Raw genomic sequence first — 21,432 nt, forward strand, 5'->3', positions numbered from 1 at the left:
CAATTTTCCGGGACTCGGGACGATTCTCGGGGGACGTGACGTGCAACTCGCGGAATCTGGAAGTTCCCGGAACCTCGACCGGCACGACTCTGCCGCAGGACAAGTTCATGAAGCTCTGCCAAAGTATGTGGGGTCCCTCAGCATGATCGTCCTCCTGTGTGTGATAATTTTCCACCGATTTGCTTTGAAAACTGCTTCTTCGCGAGATCGCGCTCAAATTGGCTCATAACGATCACATGCGTTCAGAATTTTCCTCCGTGCACAGTTCTCAAGAAACGTTCGAGCCATGATTCCCCTGTGGTCATTTCCCATCGCTGGAGAGCTCCATAATTAATAAAGTACCTCCACATTTGCTCGCGATCTCCCTTTCCTCTCTCTCTCTATCGCATTCTTTGTCTTAGCTTATTTGTGTCAAGCCGCCGTGGAACTCTCAAGAAAGTGGTCACCCCCTTCATCCGGGGTCGATCCGCGCGGCCTGTTTGGGGGCGGTGTCCATCAATCCGCGCCGCCGACAAGATCCAGCTCGACGACGACGTGGCGAAAGGGTCATTAATTATTGGGTTTATCTTCCTGCTTCTTCACCGGTACTCTCTCCGCTCGTCAGATCGACCTCCTGCGCCCACACGTGCCTCGATGCGGTCGTCGGAATCTAAATCAGGTCACCTGGCGTGATGCGATGTCCAAGGAGATATAGAAAAACGGCTACTCCACCCTCCTCCTCCTCCTCGAGCGGTTGATGGATGTGGCGTCCGGACTCCAGGCAGCGATCACACAGCCCTGCTGGACGATCGGACCGGCACACAATAATCATTCATTTATCTTGCGCCTCCGGGCGCGTGTTTCCATATCGGAAAACCTTTGCCCAACCAAAAGGTTGGAAGGGACCGCACCGCGCAAGAATAATAACAATAACGAAATATTGCGCGACCGTGATTACCCGGGGCCATTCTGCGATCCAAATCCCAGAGCCGAACCGAAAAAAAACAAACTCCAGCCAGAGTTCGGCTTGGGCAAGCAATCCATCGCTTACGGGCAGAGCCGAGCGCTTTTGGGATGTTAAAGGTGCGGTCATTCGGTCCAACTCTACCGCCTCCTTCACCTCTAGCGTGTAGTGTGGACAATGAACGCGGAGTTGGCGCGGCGCAGTGATTTCGCGATTACGATGTTGCGGTTGCGAAAATAACCGCGGACAACGTTGCGCGAGTTGTCAGGAAGGATTTTGTCCGGTGTCGTGGATTCATCAGAATGGAACTCGGTACCCGTAGAGTGACTAGAAATCTCCTCATTATTTGCCTTCCGTTTCAAAATTTCAACCGCTGAAATGACTTCGTGCGAGGACCTTTGTGGAAGATTCAAAGTTTGACGTTTGCCGAGGAAGCCGACAAGTTTCGATAAGTCACTGCTTGCAAACAACAATATAACTCAATACTCTAAAATGACAGGTCACATCGATGCGCCGACACAGCATCTATCCCATTGACAGCTACTCAGTTTCGTGGCCGCACGTCAAATTTGTGGAGTCGCAACCGGGACTCCTTGAGACACGACGTTCCGGACGCAGCACCATCGCTGCCGATCATTAACCTCCCAACCACCCACTGACCTCATGTCCACTTCCGTCGTGTCCTGCTCCGGATTCCGCCAACCGGTTCCGGCACAATTCAATCACACTTCCGCACCAAACGTTCACTCTCAACTGTCCACAGCGTAAACATAAACACACGCCTCTTTTCATGCACTGTCAAAAACCAAGTACACGCTTGAGTAAGGACTAGTCTGTTTCGGGTTATTATTACCCGGTTAATGTATTTATATTGTTTACATTATTTTGAAGGACGAAAACCCTACAAAATTTATCTGAGAAGGCGCTGCAATTTCGCCACTGAGTGCAACTCAGTTCTGAGCGAATTTCACTGAGTGTTCGTTTAATTCTGAGTGAATTTCACTCAAATCTGACAGATGTCACATTTACTCATTTCTGAGTAAGTTCGGTTTTGACGAAATGCTAGTGATTTTGAACTTACTTTGCTGGATACGATTTGGACGCAATCTGAGTGGTTTTAGTACTGCGAGTACACAAAGTTGCGTTATCAGAAGGTAAACAACAGGTTACACCCGAAGAAAAGTACCAACTGTTACATTCCCGAAACCGCATACCGAACCATTATTCCCAGAAATAAAATACCTTCACGCGCTGTCATTCCAACCTGCGTCAGGTTGGAGAAAGGTCCCTCCCAAAAGCCAAACAGTTATGGCAATTTCCCGACGCCCTGTTCAATCGAAATCGTCGTAATGATCGTGATCGGTGATTTCGTCGTCCCCAAAAGTGCCCGATAAAGGTCATGCGCAGGCGCGTTTCGCGCCGCCGTCACACGATTCCGTTCTCCAATTGACGACACACCAGGCCGCGTCAATTGTTGATCGTCCTCAAAAGCTGGTGTGCGCGCGAAAACCGGTTGTGAAGTGAGGTAATGGCCCCGAAAATTTCTCATGCCCTGGGCCCCCGGTCAGGGCTGGTTGCTGGAATTTAATCTCGTCTTACTTTTAGCGCGCGCAATTTCGGCGCAAACTGCGCCGGAGATCACTTTGCACGTACTTAAGACAGCGACGAACCTCGCTTGCCGATGTGGCCGCTCAATTTGGGTACCAGCCGTCTCCATGACCGGGGGGAAATCCCTGGAAGTGATGGACTTGTAAGAAGGAAACGAAGCGAAAGGGAAGAACTGTCTAAAAATTACGCATTATTTGGCAAATTCTATGTTAAATTACCCCAATTTTGACATTTGTCTTACTTACTCATTATTGAGTAAGCTCAATTTCGACAAAATCTGAATAATGTTGAAAATGTTGGTATTAGTCAAATTTTGACAGTTCATTTCAAAGGGCCTAAGACAGTTTGTAAACAAGCAAGATTTCGCCTCCTCTACGCAGGCTTTTCGCCGAAAATGGTTTAACTTGCAGCGCTCAGTAAAGAGACCGAACAGACAGTCAGACAAAGAAAAGAAAGAAAGATGGAACGAGCGAGCCATATAGATAAGTACGGTTGCAGTTATTTTAATTTTATTAAGATTCAAAAGTAATTTTCGGACGTTCCTTTGCGGCCTTCCCAGCGCAAACCAACGAGAAACAAGTTTCGGCGCGGAGCTGTGCTCAAAACAACCGTAAAATCCGACACTCTGAGCTGCAGCAGGTCTCCGGTACCTGGTTGACCCGAGCGTTGTAGTGTTCTTATTTTGGACACTCTTTTGCGCAATATCGGCTGTTTCTCGGCGGCCGTCAACCGTTTATGACCAGCTAGTCGAACTCTCTGGTGTTGACCGCCGCTTTTTTCGTACATAAATTACGGTAACGACTTGCTTGCTGCTTTTCTCCGGGAACTGCTCGGTTTGGGGTCGCAGTTACATGATCTCGTAAACCAATTTCGCACCGCAAAGATGTCCCGGACTCGGCGTAACACACTCACAATCGATCCATTCATGAAATCGATGCGTCGATGAATCATCCCGAGGATCACGAACTGCGTTTTGTGGCGCCGATCAAATCTCCCGACACGATGTTAGCCACGAACCTATGTAGATGGGAAGATCTGGCTGCACACGCGCAGGTTACCGCATCGAAGCTCCTTTTTTGTTGTGCTTCGGGTAAATTACACTCATTATTGCCGCGAAGCGGCGCTAGGGTTGCTCCAACTGTCAAACTTTGGTTAATCCCATTCAGCAAAAGCGTAGATTAAACTCACGACGTGGGTGACCTTGCACGAGCGTGCAGTGCGCCACCTACCAAAACAAAGCGTTTGACAGTTCTGTGTCGGGCCGACTTCACCCTATGTCGGTGATCATCCCTACATCGCTTCTGCTTGTTTGGCACGCATCTCACGACCTGTGCGATCGGTTGCCCGTATCACAAAACTCACGAAGACGATACCTGGTCATCAGCAGCACTTTGCGCGTGTGTATGGCTCGACTATAAAGGGATCACATCACACCAGCAGCAGCCGCGGCATGAATGAATGGCCAACGGATTGCGCATAGATATGGATGAATGGCGCGCGAAACCCGACCCCGAAGAAGAAGCGAGGCAATCAACGAACAAAAATTACCTCAAATCACATTAAAAATTCTATCGAGCGCTGCTCTACGCGATAGAGCGCTCTTAAATTGGAGTTTGGACTGCATTTTAATTAATGTGGAATGGACTCACGTCGCGCCGCCCCATTGTGGCCGCGCACAGTTTTATTGACTGTATAGTGGGATAGTTCCCAACTAGTGTCAACGCTAGAAAGTTGAATTGCTTCACATGCGTGCGTCGTATAAAGCCGGTCGTAAAAGCGACTGCCCGAACGCGGTTACGGAACTCGCATGATAAGCAGTGACAAGAACGGGCTCGATCGCGTACTACACCCAAATCGAGTGATCCTTCACAGACAAGGATCGCCCCCGGGAAACGTCACATTCCGGCCGTCCGGGAGTACAAGAATTCCCCAGATTCGGCGTGCACATTCCGCCAACAAATTAACCATTTCGGGGTAATTTCTAAAATTTTCCCTCTGACAGATTAAACGCGAGACATTCCTTCCCTCTCGGGTTTCCGATCCTCGCAACAAAAAACGACGAACGAAAAGAAAGAACCAAAAAACCACTGCTGCACGATCGCGATCGCACCAATACAGCGGCAGCGACTGGACACGCGTGTTGCGATGTAAACAAAATCATTCCCACACGTGCTGGGTCCGCTGGTGTTGGTGATCGCGCCGCACGTGTACGAGAGATTCTCAATGATCTTGCGGCGCGTTGGTGTTGGTGTGACCAGCCCGAGTTGGACTGGGCTTTTGGCGTGGCATGCCACCAGTCTCCAGCTGAACCTCGAGTCAGAGCAAGCGAGAGAGAGAGAGCGCGAAGATCGCGTTCGAGAGAGGGAGAGCGCGCGCAAAGGAGACTTCCTCTATAAACAGATATGAAACCGTGGGAAAGTGTACAACGGAGCAGCGCGCATACATATTCGTACGGTTCGCCGAACCAGAGTGGAGAATTTTGAGAGATTGCTGGCGGAGCGGGGGTTGGCGAGCGGGGAGATCGCAAAAACAACAACCACAAGACGACGACTCGATCACTTTTTATGCGCGCACACTCTGTGTGTGTGTGGACGATGTGATCACAAAGAGAAGACCCAGCACAAAAGGACTGGGAGAGAAAAGAGCCCTTCGGGCTATAAAAACCAGTCCGACGTCGAAGGGTCCGTACGTTGTAATGCGATCAAGGAGTCGCGTACGGGATCGATGCGGGAGAAAGAGGGAGAGGGAGGAACAATTATGTTGCATTAGTCACCCTCGCGTGGTTTGCCCGCGCGGACCAAGGGTCAATTGGAACAATGTCCGATGATGATCCGAGGGCGCTACCGAAGGATTAACCCCATGGCCTGGGCGATCCTCGGTAGAGTGACATGATCGTGTCCCGATTACTGACCACTGATACCAACAGGTGTTTATTGCAGACCTGCATGCGACAACCGTTTTAATTTACTTTTTTTCCGTTTTCATTCATTTTCGCAGGTTTCCAAGGCAAAAACTGCGAGGAGAACATTGACGACTGCCCGGGCAATATGTGCCAAAACGGTGGCACCTGTGTCGACGGGGTCAACGCGTATCACTGCAAGTGCTCGCCGAGCTTTACCGGCGAGTACTGCGAAACGGACGTGGACGAGTGCGTGCAGCAGCCGACGATCTGCAAGAACGGGGCCACCTGTACCAACACCCACGGCGGCTACAACTGCATCTGCGTCAACGGCTGGAACGGGCCGGACTGCAGCAACAACATCGACGACTGCGTGGACGCGGCCTGCTTCAACGGGGCGACCTGCATCGACGGCGTCGGAAGCTTCTACTGCCGGTGTACGCCCGGCAAGACGGGTCTGCTGTGCCATCTGGACGACGCCTGCACCTCGAACCCGTGCCATGCGGACGCCATCTGCGACACCAGCCCGATCAACGGGTCGTTTACGTGCTCGTGCGCGATGGGCTACAAGGGCATCGACTGCTCCGAGGACATTGACGAGTGCGATCAAGGTAAGTTCGACCCAAACCCCCTCAAGAACCGCCCAATCTAACCCACATGACATTCTCCCGGAACAGGATCCCCCTGCGAACACAACGGCATCTGCGTCAACACGCCCGGATCGTTCGCCTGCAACTGCACCCAGGGCTTTACCGGACCGCGCTGCGAGACCAACGTCAACGAGTGCGAGTCGCACCCGTGCCAGAACGAGGGCAGCTGCCTGGACGACCCGGGCACCTTTCGCTGCGTGTGCATGCCAGGTAAGTGACTTCCCCTATAAACTTTCCCGACAGGATTGCTAGTGAACGGTGAATCTTCTTCCGGATCTTTGTTTGCGAATTGATTTGGTTTGAGCGTCACAAGTTGCGAAGAGTTGCGAAAGCACCTCCAGACCTCTGAGCAACGAAAAATCAACAAATATCATGACAACAGCTTGAAATTTGACAGATCACATATATGCACCGGCAGCGCAGCAACAGATGACAGCAAATCCTTTCACAATATCTTCAGGTAGCCAAATTTCTCGCAGTTTCGTCAATTTTCGATTTGATCTTGCACAAAATCACTTTGCTGAAGCAATTTCTGAGTTGTAAACATACGATGACAGCACTTTTCGCCGACAAGCAGCTTTTAGTACTCGATTGTCAAAATTTAGAACAAACATTTTTGACAGCTACACGCTCACGCGGACATGTTCGCTGTTGGGTTATTTTTGCTGACACACAATTGCCCAACGAGATATCAATGTTTTAACGATTTTTGCATTACCCGTGGCTGCAAGCCTCCAAAGTCAGTCGAGCGCGCCTCGCCACAAAACCGCCTCCCCAAAAGGTCAAACCGGTAAATCATTTGTTTATTGTTTCCTTTTGCGCGCGCTCGTGGCGTGTATGCATACGGACTCATGAGCGCTTGCGCGACCCGAAAGTAGCGGGCATAAATCCTGTGCAGATTCGAGCGCAGAGAAAGCCTGGTGAGATAGATTAACTTCGATTTCTGACTTGCCGATAATCAAGTGCGCGGTGATTTATAGGCGGGTCGTAACGTGGCCAACCCGTCAACCTTTCGGGGCTCCCAACAAGCGAACCCGAGTGGAAATAGAACACTACAAAAATTCAATTCCGAAACCGGTTTATTTGGGATCTTCGAAGGGGCTCATCTGTGGTACAAGTTTCATTAGCGACGTGCGGTCTCTGTCTCCCAATCGGTAATAGATCTCGCTTGAGCTTGATCTACTCTGCCACATACGCTCCGAGCTCCATAAAAGTTAATGCGGACCAGGCCAGGTTGTCCGTCCGAAGAGAGTTGCACAGTCGTGAGCCGAACGTGTTCAGCATAATTAGTATTAATCAATTGAACATCATTGCAGCATGTCAACGATCTTCCCGCGCTTCTTCCGCGGTGATCGCTCGTGTCCCTATAAACCATGTGTGTGTGGTGAAATGCGCGCAGCTTCTTGTGTTTCTTGCGCTTAGAAACTCACATTCCTTGGCGAGCCAAACGACATCCCACGGATAGTTTGGATTTATGCATCTCTGGAGTTGACGTTCCTCCTTTTTTTTGCTCGTACTCCTTCGCGATCGCCTCATCAAGTGCAGAGAGACCACATCTCACGACACAATTCCAAGCCCGCGACTTCTTGATGCTGGCAGGCACGATAACAAGCGTAGAGCAAAGGAAAGAACATAAATATTTCCACTTGATTTTCCTTCTAGATTATGTCCCCAGAGCCGATCCCCGAGTAGGCAGTAGTCGGAAGAGTTTTTCCCCCTTCCCTTCTATCTCATCTCATTTAGGGGGTCTGTTGAGCGCGCCCGAGATGAGTTTGGCTTTTGTGTGTAGGCTCCACCAACCGGTAGCCCGACGGTCTCTCGGCGGAGGCTGCGCCAAATGATAGAATTACGACGAGAAACATCTTAGTCATCTTGAGGTTCTTTACGCCGAGAAGGTACTTGTGCCACTCTCTGCTGATGTGACCATAGCTGCACACCGTTAGGCCCTTTCTCGGCCGAACCCCACTCCCGGCTGGACGTGATCTGATAATATGTGGGTTCATTATGAAATACATCATTTGCGCGCGCGCACTCCCGCTTGGACCCTCGTACGGAGCGAACCTCTCGGCTGAAAGTGGGCACTTGTGCCTCTCGACGCCCAGGTAGCGGAAAATTGTTCCCGCTTCTCACGGTGATCGGTGGAGGATGACGCGGACAAATTCTGGAGTTGTGTGGCCAACCTGTTGTTTGTGTGGGCAGCGAACATACGCGCCCGAGATTCCCGACGAAGGATGACACAAATGGGAATCTATGGGGAATGTTGGATAAATTGCATGTCGCCGGGTTGTGGAACATTGGTTTGCGATTATCGCTTCACCTTAAAATATTGTTTCGTGCTGAATTTGCTCTGAAAGCGCAATTTAAGCAGTTTTTTTTAACCAATTTAACCCATAATTGAGTTTAATTTGGTCAGCGTGCAGGCAATGTAAACATTTTTGACAGATCACCACTCAATTTAAACCCCAACCCAATTTTGAGTACCCTTCAGCAAGCTTGTACTAAAACTCGCCTGTCAAAACAAACAGCACAATTTCGTTTAGCATTTGTCAACATCGTGTCTTCTTCGAACAAATCAACGAATTCCAAAGCGTTTCTTGTCGGCCAGTCTGAAAGTCAATGTCTCCAAGACCAACATCGTAACCGTTCCGGAACCCAACTGTCAGAGTTGTTGTCCGCCCAAACTCCCGGTCAAACCTATCGGGAAAAAGGCCGTTGACAGTCCCCGGTTTGACAGCCGCCCCTTCGTAGAATCCACGACCCACGGAACCAGAAGCACTTGACACCGATTTGCTCCGCCATGTCCGACAGTGGGAAGTCCTCTCGAGAGCCCACGTTCGGTTCGAAGCTGCACTCTCCTCGGAAATAAGTTCAGCGGGCGGGCGGTGGCACTTGAACCCCCCCTCACCACACCCTAGCAAGCAGTTTTATGCGCTTATTTATTCTCCGTTTCCTCGAAACGCGCCGAACGAGAGAAAGGTGATAAAATGTGTTGGATTCAGGAGTCTAGTGGACTCCACCTCCCTTCCCCGTTCCGGCGCAGCCATGTAAACAAGGTTCCGATTAATTGCTTTGAACTTTTGATTCCATGTTTGCCTACCACGCGCGCGCGCAAGCCAGATCTCCCGGGTACAGCGATCCGTTCGGATCAATTGATTAGTACATGGGAATCTACTGCAATCTCCGAGGGGGTCGCCGCGCGCGCAACCGGATTTTCCCTTTGGCGAAGGTTGATGTCCGTGGCACCTCCTCTAATGCTTTGGAGTGCGAAGAAGCGAGAGCACTGCTATTAAAATGGCAAAAGGTCGACGAGACTTGGTTCAGCACCGACTCCGGCGGAGGAGGAGGCTCAAGTGTCTCGTGGTCGCGCGGGCAATAACAATAATGTAGATTCGGTGTTAAATATTTTTCCAGCACCGGCGAGTTGTGTTGGGCTAGGGTGGTTGGTCCAATGTTGGAACTCTCTGGAAGGCTTGCACAGGACGATTTAGTGGAAAGGGTCGAAGCTTGGACCCGTCACGGTAGTGCAGTGTACGTGCGTGGTTCTGTACCGCTTTGGATGCTGGATTTTCCCCTTTTGGGGTACCTAAGATTGGCCCGAGGGGTCTACAACATTGTACACGTACTTTGGAGCAAAATAATAAATAAACATTGAATTCAATGCAACTTAAGCGATTGTGTAACAGAACGTTTGGGCGGCCATCTTGGTTTGCAACCGGCATTCGTTGATATCGCTGTCACTTTTGCTGTCAAAATTTTAGTACAACAACATCAAGGGGAGTGACACTTTTAATATTTTGATCCGGTGACCCAAATTTGCAGTGTCAGTAACTTTATGACCTGAAGATCGATCATAACCTCAAAATTGTTTTTTTCCACAAGCCTTCAAAAAAGACTACACGGCTGTGCCACATTCGTTAATGCGCCGATCCCCTTGGATTGCGCGTTCAGCGCAATTCCACTCTGAAGAATGTAAAAACGTCCAAAAAGGCAAACGACACGAATCTTAAATTAAATTAATAAGCAATATTCGGCTGCCATTTTTTAGCCCCCCTCTCTGACAGGTCCGTTGCATTTTAGTGCCCACTTCGATATGACGACACTCTCGAAAATGGCCCGCCACCGCCGGGTTGACCTGTCACAAAACAAAACAGCAAAGAAGAAGAAGACAAAAAAAAATCAAGACGGGCATTAAAAAGCGAGAATCGTGTGCCTGACTTATTGTACCCTGTGGACATTGGTGCGCGATGGCGTAATGCCGAAATCACGCCAAAAAGTCGATGTTGCGATCGATCGAACCCTGCTGGAGGGTCGTCACGAGATGGGGTCTCGTAGGCGGAGAGTGGGAACCGGTTGCAGAAATCGTTTCAATTAGCAGGCCATAGCAGGCTAATTGTGACCACACCCTTCACGGGCTTTTGCACAGGATCGCAACCGCTCACTTAGATCGCGCGATTTGTTTGGCGAATTTGAATGATGCATGACGTGTGGTGGAAACCTTGAGGGTTTTATGGTCAGGCCGTCCATTGACGGCTGCGTGATTGGAGCACGCAGCTCACGTACGCAGCCTCTGCGGCGCCAGCGCTACATTTTCCCACCGAAAACAAGGGGGGGCTTAGCAGCTATGAATGGCGACAAACGCAAAATGAAGCCATCTAGCGGGCATTATCCACAGCTCAGCGCCTTCGCCAAACCGTTTAAAGTCAATAAACTGATACGAATCTTGAGGAGTCCGGCTTTAGCCGTCCATTTTCGTAAACGGTTTAGCCCTCTTGGATAAGTGACCTGATTCGGCGTTGGGAACCCAGCCCAGGAAGGGGTGGGGGAAGGCGCCAACGAGTGACGCGTCTAAAAAAAACTGACAAATAGATGTCATGACCAATTTGGCTCAGAAAACAAATCTTTAATCCATATTCATGCGCCGCCGCGCTGTCCATCCATAGTTGAGACGGAGCAGCTGCTCTATACGACGCACACACCTAACCTCAACAGATTACAAAATCCGGACCCGTCGCTGACTAGGACAGACCCAAAACAGCAGCAGCATCGACCAACACAGAAGTGCTGTAAAACCGGTTTTTGGAAATTATTTATAGGAATATTTATCACTTATTCCCGGGGTCTCTCTGTACGGCGGCAGCGCGCAGCCAGATTGAGCGAGACCTTCTCGACCCGACTGGTCCGCACTGCGCTTGCGAGAGGCTGCGATCGACCAGAGCAGGTATTGATCACGGCCTGGGGTGGTTCCAGTTGCCGTTATTTGTTTCTCTGTCACATTGACGTAGAAGAAGAGATTCCAGAAGAGATCGAGTCGATCGAGCTTGGACTGGTTTGTTTACCTTTTTTCGGCTCCCTTCGCAAACGTCAAACCATTGTCTTTTGCAAGCAGAACATAATCAAACTTTTCGGCACCCTCATCAAACGCCAAATCAATACAAATTGCTGCCGGATCTTTTTCCGGATCTCTCCCGGAAAAGATCCGGCAGCAATTTTGTTTGGTTCGTGCATCAGCCAATACAAAATTGCTGCCGGATCTTTTCCGGGATTGTTTTCACCGCACGCGGATTACTGCGATGTCTGATCGATCCGTCAAACGTCGTTTCGCGCACTTGACAGCACTCAAAACTGACAGCATTGCGAGCGGTTGAGTGCCCAGTGAGTTGGAGACTGTGCGAATGGTTTTCAGTTTTGTCGCAGATCTTCAAGATCGACTTCAAAGAAGGTCAATCGATGCACTTGGTTCGAATTTGAGGTTATGTTGAGCTTAGGAACCACCCTATCTGAACACATTCTCGTAGATTTCCTTTACTTCTGCGAATGGAGCTTAGACTTCAACCTCTCTCTAGCCCAAAGCTGCCAAGCGGCGGGTGCCTTCTCTATTGGGGCCTATCTAAGACCCGCTTCTCCGCGCAGTATTTAAAAAGCAATAAAAATAGAGAAAATAATTGCACGCGCGTAGATCCGCGGCGGCAAGGACTTGAAAGCTTCCTCGCTGATGCGGCGCGATCCCTTCCCGATAGCGCGTGCAATAACTGTCAAATTACCCTATACATGGCCGACCACTTATCGGAGATAACATTGCGAGCGAGCTTTAGCGAGAGCCCCACCTCAACCCCGATCGAGCCTTCTATAAAATGTAAATGATCAATAAAGCGTAATTAAATGATTTTATGAATCAGCGCAGCGCGCTGCAGAGCGAGAGAGGGACTAAATTTGCCAACAACCTTCTCTGTCTTCCAGTCGGCTGATGACAGCCGCGATCTAATCCGGATTAGCGCGAGAGGTCCAAGAAGACCGTCGTCTTCGACGACGTCCACGGTGATGGTGGTTTGGCTAATTAATTAAATAATGGCATCATCAACGACCCCAAAACCTGCTCTCGCGATCAAGAACACGAATTATCGATTAAATGCAAATTGTTCTTTGGGTGAGTGTTTGGAATTTGGCGAGGTGTCGAGCGAACAAATGATCGTACAAGATTCATTAGTTATGTTTTTTTTTCGGGATGACGATCGCGCTGAATCTTTAATTTGAGGGTCGGTGACCTTTTGCAGCGCGAACCTGCACTTTTGGGAGCACTGCTGTCAGTGGTTGGGTTTGGGGTCCACTGAAAAAAAGATGGTGGAAGATGTTCAAACGAAAAAGTGGGTATCTTAGCGTTAGAGTGTTGATGACAACCCAGAGCTGTCACGTATTGGCCGATGCACGAAGTGATTTGTTTACATTTTTTTGGTACACTCCGCAAACGTCAAACCATACAAAATTGCTGCCGGATCTTTTCCGGGAGAGATCCGGCAGCAATTTGTATTGATTTGACGTTTGCTGAAGGTGCCGAAAAGTTTGGTTATGTTCTGCTTGCAAAAGACAATATCTAAACAAAACAAATCAGGAATGACTTAGGCGTTTACTTTGAACAGACTTCTGGGCTTGTTTTTCATAAAAAAAAAATATTTTTTTCAACATGCTGGATGCAACACGAGAAAAGGGCAGATTAGCATTTTGACAGTTTGAACTATTTAGCTAATTCTTGGGCTTTAGAAAACTTTTTCACAAAACTCGAAGTGTAAACCAATAGCTGGCTTCTCCAGATATCTCTCAACTCTTCTGGATTTGTTAAATAGTTACTTGTTGTCTCGGAACTATAAATAGTTGCAACTGTCAAAATGCTTATGTGCCCTTTTCAAATGTTGCTCCAGAATGTAATAAGGCTTTCTAGTCAGAAATTTACCAATACATTCAAAGTATGTTTACATTACAGCTGGACGTTTGTTTGCATCAGGTTTCCTATCTCGACGGTAACATTTCAAAAGGCATCATGTACATTTTGACACTTTCTGAGTTATTGCATATTCTGAAAGTACTCCTAATAAGCTACCTCTCCACCAAAAATGAGCAAAAGTTACTTCAGTAAAGTCTGTTTAATCATGATTTTAAATAAAGTAACATAAACAAAATCTCTGTCATCAGCAGTCCCTGTTTATAAAGCCCTGTCAACCTGTCAAACAAAAGACTACATAAACCTCGTGACGAAAAAAAAAAAAGCAACATGAACAAAGCGCCATGTACATTCGGCGAAGAAAAACGAATCATAACAAAGCGTCCCCCTCAATGTCAGCAGGGTGATATAGACGTTGGTGATTTCAAAAGAAGTTATGTTTGTTTTTCTCAAATAAAATTACGGAAATGATGTTTTATTGAATTTGGATGATCAAGTATCAATAAAAGCAACGTTTTTCATCGTTTGTTATTATTAGAACATCTTATTTTGCCTTTATATTAAAATGGGAATTGAAAATGGATGCTCAACATTCAAATGCGTTTTTCTCAAAACGCGTGGTTTGTACATGATGCTTTTTGAAATGTTGGCATCGATCTCTTTCTAGCAAAAGTTTTTTGTCAAGCGACTTCTAGCTGTTTTTTTTGACTGACCGCCCGATATGTCAGCCAACATACTTAGCTGGGCTGTGACAGCTCGAGCTCGATCATTAGGTCTATTCCCGTACTTGCAGAATTGCAGAATTTCTGCAACTCCTGCAGAATTCTGCAGCCAGCATAAGTCACTTTTTTGCAGCACGTTCCCGTACTTTTCAGCTCGCTCTCTTCATCTCTCTCTTTTGCAGAAGTTCTGCAAGCCGAGAAACCGCAAAACTTTTGCCTGGGTAGCGCGTTCCAGTACTTTTTCTGCAATATTGTACACAGTTGAGTGGATTTACTCAAATTTGGTATTAAAGTTATTTTTAATTATTTCAAAATATTAAAAAATGGTTCACAAAAAAAGTAATTGAAAGAAGTTTACCTATTATTTTTTTGCAATACAACATTTTATTAAAAAAATCAAGGATGTATTTATTATTTATTAAGAAACAAGAAATTAAATATGTTTAGGTAGAAATTAATATCAGAAACATCTCAAATTTTTTACATTAGGTAACAATTTAACAAATGAGAGTAGCAGGTACGTTTAATAAATATTATTTTAAAAAAGACAAACAAAGGTTTTATATAGAATGGACCAAAAACACATGTTTTAATTGCAGAATGTTTGTATGATTATTCATCTATATATATAAAAAATTTCGACGGTTTTGTTCGAACGTGCATCAGTTGATAATGGAAAGTCGGATCGAAGCGCTCTTTGCAGCGTTGGGTTCGTATAAGCCCACGGAAGGTTCTTACGCTAAAGAGTGACAACTTTTGCCACTCCGGAACCGATTCCGGAAGATCTGTAGATTGTATGGGAAAAGTTGCGTAAAATCAAATTTTGATCACAGGAGGCTAAAAACGTCAAGAAGTGAAAAAATGACAAGACGAAGTTTGTCGGGGTTAGCTTGTAATAACATAAATTAATTATGACTGGATGTCACATGAAAGAACAACGGTGACGCAGCGAAATTGACAAATTTGAAAAAATGAATCATAAACTCAAAATTTTTGAAACACTTAAATAAAGAAATCTGGAAATTAAGAAATTCATAATTGAAAATATATTTAAAAAAAAAACTAAAATTTTCAAATTGAGAAACTTTCCAAAAAACATAAATTAGACATTTGAGAAATTTAAAGAGGCAAATAATTATATCAGAAAAAAAAAATACAAATTAAAAGCTTAAAAATTCAAATAATTATAAACTAAATATTTCAAAATGTTTCGAAAGAATCTTAATTTTAAAAATTTAAAATAAAAAAATAAAGGTTGAAAAAAAAATTGAAATAAAAAAACGAAAGTTTGAATATTTGTGAGTTCAGAACACCAAAAATTCAAAAGCAACAGTTAAACATAATAAGATAGAAAATTAAGGAAATTATAATTTCGAAAATAAGTAAAATAAAAAAAACTCTGTTAATCAAAAATGTTAAAACTCAAACATAAATAAAATAGAAACAGTCATAATTTCCAATCTCTAGATCCTCTAAATTTAAGTTTCTAACCTAAAATATTACTCCAAAAATGTGTGTTTTTATGATTCAACATGGCGAAGAATTTAAGAATTTAGGAACTTGAGAATTTAATAATTTGATAATTTAGGGATTTAAGTATTCAAGAATTTCAGAATTTTCAGAATTTTAATTTCGACAAAATTACATCATTTTTTTTCATATAAGAATACAAATTGGTAGCACCGTTAAAGGTACAATTTATTATTTGCCAATTAAATTTACCTATTGTTTCAACACACATATTTAGTTTATTCAAAATCAATTTATTATCAAAAATTATCCCTAAACTAATTTTTATTTAAATTATTAAACTCAAAAGAAATGTGTCTTTTAAAATTTAAAAAAAATTTATAGTACAATTTTTTTGTTGAGATACTAGCCGTGCTGTAATACTATGGCTTAAGTTATTAATTTTTATCAGGTAAAAATAATAACATTAAAAAAACACTTTATCATTTACATGAATGAACTAAGACTGAAATCGTTAACATAAAAAAACGTTCTCAATAAAACCAGACATAAAAAAACTACCCCAAAATCATTTATTATTACAACTAATAATAAAATGCTTGATTTCACAAAACTTGCAAATTTTATGTAAGCGTGTACTCAACATCCATCACACCAACTTGCAGATACTTTTCAGCACGAAAGAGAAGAGAGAGCTTGCAGAAAAGTACGGGAACGGTTTTGCTGCAACTTCTACCTCTCTCACTGCAGAAATTCTGCCTGAGAGAAAAGTTACTTTTGTTGCAGAAAAGTACGGGAACGCTCTGCTGCCGTTTTTGTGCAGAATTGCAGAATTCTGCAGTACGGGAATAGACCTATTGTTTGCATCAGGACACTGTGACGAGGAGTTCATCATTTTTGGGTTAAATCATATTTTTTTCACTGGGCCTAGAAAGCCTTATTATGAAAACTAAAATTAAAATGCAGCTTTTTTTTATCAGAAGGAAATGTTTTTTTTTAATCGGAGAGTACCGAATGCACAAACTAAGGTATGTAGATTAGTAAGTTAAGGTGGGTTTTCCAGCTGTCAAAATATAGTTAGTTAGCCCGAAACTCGGATTTTATTTGGAGATTTTCAGAAAAGTGAAATACGTTTAAAACAAATATATTTTTACAAAAATAAATTCATTTAAACGCGTTTTTCGGTTCAGTTTGGAATGCTTAACAACTCTACAGAAAGAATCCGGTGAAATTTGTCCTAAAAATGGTAAAAATTTTACTTTTCTGGAATCTCCATATAAAATCCGGGTTTCGTGCTAACTATTTTGACAGCTGGGAAATCCCGTCTTACCTTACACGCAAAACGGACATTAGGTATAAATTCCTAATTTTTAGGTATAATCGAACCTGACTGCAATAAGGTATTTTATTACTAATCGGCTATTAGTAATAAAATTACTAATAGCGTTTTAGTACGAGAATTCCTATATTTTAGGTATAATTGTAGAACCAAAATACCTTAATTTTAGGTATTTTCTGGAAAAGTGAGGGAACCAAAATTACTAATATTTAGGTATAATCCAAGATGGCGGACCATGGTTATTCCTTATTTCTAGGTATAAATACCTAAATTTGAGGTATTTTCTGGAAAACTGAGGGATCCAAAATTACTGACATTCAGGTATAATCCAAGATGGCGGACCATGATTATTCCTTATTTTTAGGTATAAATACCTAAATTTGAGGTTTTTTCTGGAAAAGTGAGGGATCCAAAATTACTAATATTTAGGTATAATCCTAGATGGCGGACCATGATTATTTCTAATTTTTAGGAATATATACCTAAATTTGAGGTATTTTCTGAAAAAGTGAGGGATCCAAAATAACTAATATTTAGGTATAATCCAAGATGGCGGACCATGATTATTTCTTGTTTCTAGGTATATATACCTAAATTTGAGGTATTTTCTGGAAAAGTGAGGGATCCAAAATTACTGACATTCAGGTATAATCCAAGATGGCGGACCATGATTATTTCGTATTTCTAGGTATAAATACATAAATTTGAGGTATTTTCTGGAAAAGTGAGGGATCCAAAATTACTAATATTTAGGTATAATCCAAGATGGCAGACCATGATTATTCCTTATTTCTAGGTATATATACCTAAATTTGAGGTATTTTCTGGAAAAGTGAGGGATCCAAAATTACTGACATTCAGGTTCCAAGATGGCGGACCATGATTATTTCTTATTTCTAGGTATAAATACATAAATTTGAGGTATTTTCTGGAAAAGTGAGGGATCCAAAATTACTAATATTTAGGTATAATCCAAGATGGCGGACCATGATTATTCCTTATTTCTAGGTATATATACCTAAATTTGAGGTATTTTCTGGAAAAGTGAGGGATCCAAAATTACTGACATTCAGGTATAATCCAAGATGGCGGACCATGATTATTTCTTATTTCTAGGTATAAATACATAAATTTGAGGTATTTTCTGGAAAAGTGAGGGATCCAAAATTACTGATATTCAGGTATAATCCAAGATGGCGGACCATTATTGTTCCTAATTTTTAGGAATAAATACCTAAATTTGAGGTATTTTCTAGAAAAGTGAGGGATCGAAAATTACTTATACTTAAGAATAATCAAAGATCAAATTAGGTATTATCCAAGAGATATGCTGGCAGAAGAAAACAATGGTTTATATGATATTAATATTGTTATTTATATCAAACACAACTATTTCATAAATGTTCTCACCTAAAAATACATATTAAAATTTAAATTATATTTTATTTTTTCAATGTATCAATATTTTTAATATTAAATTTATCTTTTTTATATATATTTTGGTTTTTTATGTTTTAATTTTTTAATAGTTAAATATTTTAGTATTTCAATATTTCAATAGTTTAATATTTAAATATTTTAAAATTTAAATATTTAAATATTTAAATATTTAAATATTTTAATATTTTAATATTTTAATATTTTAATATTTAAATATTTAAATATTTAAATATTTAAATATTTAAATATTTAAATATTTAAATATTTAAATATTTAAATATTTTAATATTTAAATATTTAAATATTTAAATATTTTAATATTTTAATATTTTAATATTTTAATATTTTAATATTTTAATATTTTAATATTTTAATATTTTAATATTTTAATATTTTAATATTTTAATATTTTAATATTTTAATATTTTAATATTTTAATATTTTAATATTTTAATATTTTAATATTTTAATATTTTAATATTTTAATATTTTAATATTTTAATATTTCAATATTTTAATATTTTAAAATTTTAATATTTTAATATTTTAATATTTTAATATTTTAATATTTTAATATTTTAATATTTTAATATTTTAATATTTTAATATTTTAATATTTTAATATTTTAATATTTTAATATTTTAATATTTAATATTTTAATATTTGAATATTTTATTATTTTAATATTTTAATATTTTAATATTTTATTATTTTAATATTTTAATATTTTAATATTTTAATATTTTAATATTTTAATATTTTAATATTTTAATATTTTAATATTTTAATATTTTAATATTTTAATATTTTAATATTTTAATATTTTAATATTTTATTTTTTTAATTTTTTAATATTTTAATATTTTAATATTTTTAATATTTTAATATTTTAATATTTTAATATTTTAATATTTTAATATTTTAATATTTTAATATTTTAATATTTTAATATTTTAATATTTTAATATTTTAATATTTTAATATTTTAATATTTTAATATTTTAATATTTTAATATTTTAATATTTTAATATTTTAATATTTTAATATTTTAATATTTTAATATTTTAATATTTTAATATTTTAATATTTTAATATTTTAATATTTTAATATTTTAATATTTTAATATTTTAATATTTTAATATTTTAATATTTTAATATTTTAATATTTTAATATTTTAATATTTTAATATTTTAATATTTTAATATTTTAATATTTTATTGCGCCTTGCAGCGATTTCTAGAGTTTTGTGTCAATCGTGCTAGGCCTAGATTTTTTCATCACACTGCTTTGCAGGACTGAGAACTGTCAACTTTGCGCACTTTGCACCTCAGTAGAGTGCTGCGGGAAAATTTTCATCACAGTTGGCAAACTGATTTTCCATCACACTATCAAAGCAAAACAAGTGCAATGCATCGACTTCTGACCCCAATCTAGTCACCAAGCTGTGGTAGCCGAGGCAGTAAGTCATTGAGAAGGTCTGTTAACAGACCTTCTCAATGACTTACTGCCTCGGCTACCACAGCTTGGTGACTAGATTGGGGTCAGAAGTCGATGCATTGCACTTGTTTTGCTTTGATAGTGTGATGGAAAATCAGTTTGCCAACTGTGATGAAAATTTTCCCGCAGCACTCTACTGAGGTGCAAAGTGCGCAAAGTTGACAGTTCTCAGTCCTGCAAAGCAGTGTGATGAAAAAATCTAGGCCTAGCACGATTGACACAAAACTCTAGAAATCGCTGCAAGGCGCAATAAAATATTAAAATATTAAAATATTAAAATATTAAAATATTAAAATATTAAAATATTAAAATATTAAAATATTAAAATATTAAAATATTAAAATATTAAAATATTAAAATATTAAAATATTAAAATATTAAAATATTAAAATATTAAAATATTAAAATATTAAAATATTAAAATATTAAAATATTAAAATATTAAAATATTAAAATATTAAAATATTAAAATATTAAAATATTAAAATATTAAAATATTAAAATATTAAAATATTAAAATATTAAAATATTAAAATATTAAAATATTAAAATATTAAAATATTAAAATATTAAAATATTAAAATATTAAAATATTAAAATATTAAAATATTAAAATATTAAAATATTAAAATATTAAAATATTAAAATATTAAAATATTAAAATATTAAAATATTAAAATAATAAAATATTAAAATATTAAAATATTAAAATATTAAAATATTAAAATATTAAAATATTAAAATATTAAAATATTAAAATATTAAAATAATAAAATATTAAAATATTAAAATATTAAAATAATAAAATATTAAAATATTAAAATATTAAAATAATAAAATATTCAAATATTAAAATATTAAATATTAAAATATTAAAATATTAAAATATTAAAATATTAAAATATTAAAATATTAAAATATTAAAATATTAAAATATTAAAATATTAAAATATTAAAATATTAAAATATTAAAATATTAAAATTTTAAAATATTAAAATATTGTTCCTGGCTCGATTCTCGTAGTTGGGACTTAGAGTTTTTTTTGACAGGTTTTTTTTTTCTAATGAGCTCAAGGGCATAATTCTATCGGCCACATCGAGATGTGTTCGCTGAGTCCGTAAACGGTACCATGAATTGGCTATAAAAAATAAATAATAAATCTGGCTAAAACCAATACTTCGTAGACTAAGAAGCCTTTACAGTAAAAAGAGTTGTTACCCTATTGGTGCTAGAACCGAAAGAACATATTTTTAAAAGACTTTATTGGAAAAGATTACATGTATTAAATGGCATTGGTACATTGGACAAGCTCCAGGGTAGCAAAGAGTAACAAATCAACCTCTCCATCGGCGAAACTCCGAGCATTCGTCCATCTCGTATTGATCGTATTGATCGGTAGCGTGAATCCCGGGCAGCTTCTCTCCGCCGCTGTCTGTCGCCTCCTCATATGAGGATCGTAGAGGACGATAACCCTCAGGCCACTGGCCTTCATCGCCATGAAGGGGCCCTTCTCGGCAGCGCAGGATCAGCGGGTACTGAAGACGCCTGTCCGCAACGTAGCCAGCAACGTCCGCTGGTTGTCCACCATCCGTCCGGCAAAAAGTCAAAGATCCATCGTAAGCTTCCGCAATACCGCTGCAACCCGA

The 21,432-nt window shown here is 40.3% G+C and overlaps 1 protein-coding gene across 1 annotated transcript in view; it reads left to right on the forward strand.

The window, feature by feature from the left end:
- Positions 1-21,432, forward strand: part of LOC120414193 (neurogenic locus Notch protein) — a 121,837-nt gene that overhangs the window by 84,644 nt on the left and 15,761 nt on the right. Inside the window, exons 6-7 of the mRNA XM_039575273.2 lie at positions 5,549-6,061; positions 6,128-6,310. Coding sequence (XP_039431207.1) covers positions 5,549-6,061; positions 6,128-6,310 — 696 coding nt within the window. The remainder of the gene's footprint in view (positions 1-5,548; positions 6,062-6,127; positions 6,311-21,432) is intronic.

Source organism: Culex pipiens, chromosome 1, assembly GCF_016801865.2.
Source record: "Culex pipiens pallens isolate TS chromosome 1, TS_CPP_V2, whole genome shotgun sequence".
In the NCBI taxonomy this organism is placed as follows: domain Eukaryota; kingdom Metazoa; phylum Arthropoda; class Insecta; order Diptera; family Culicidae; genus Culex; species Culex pipiens.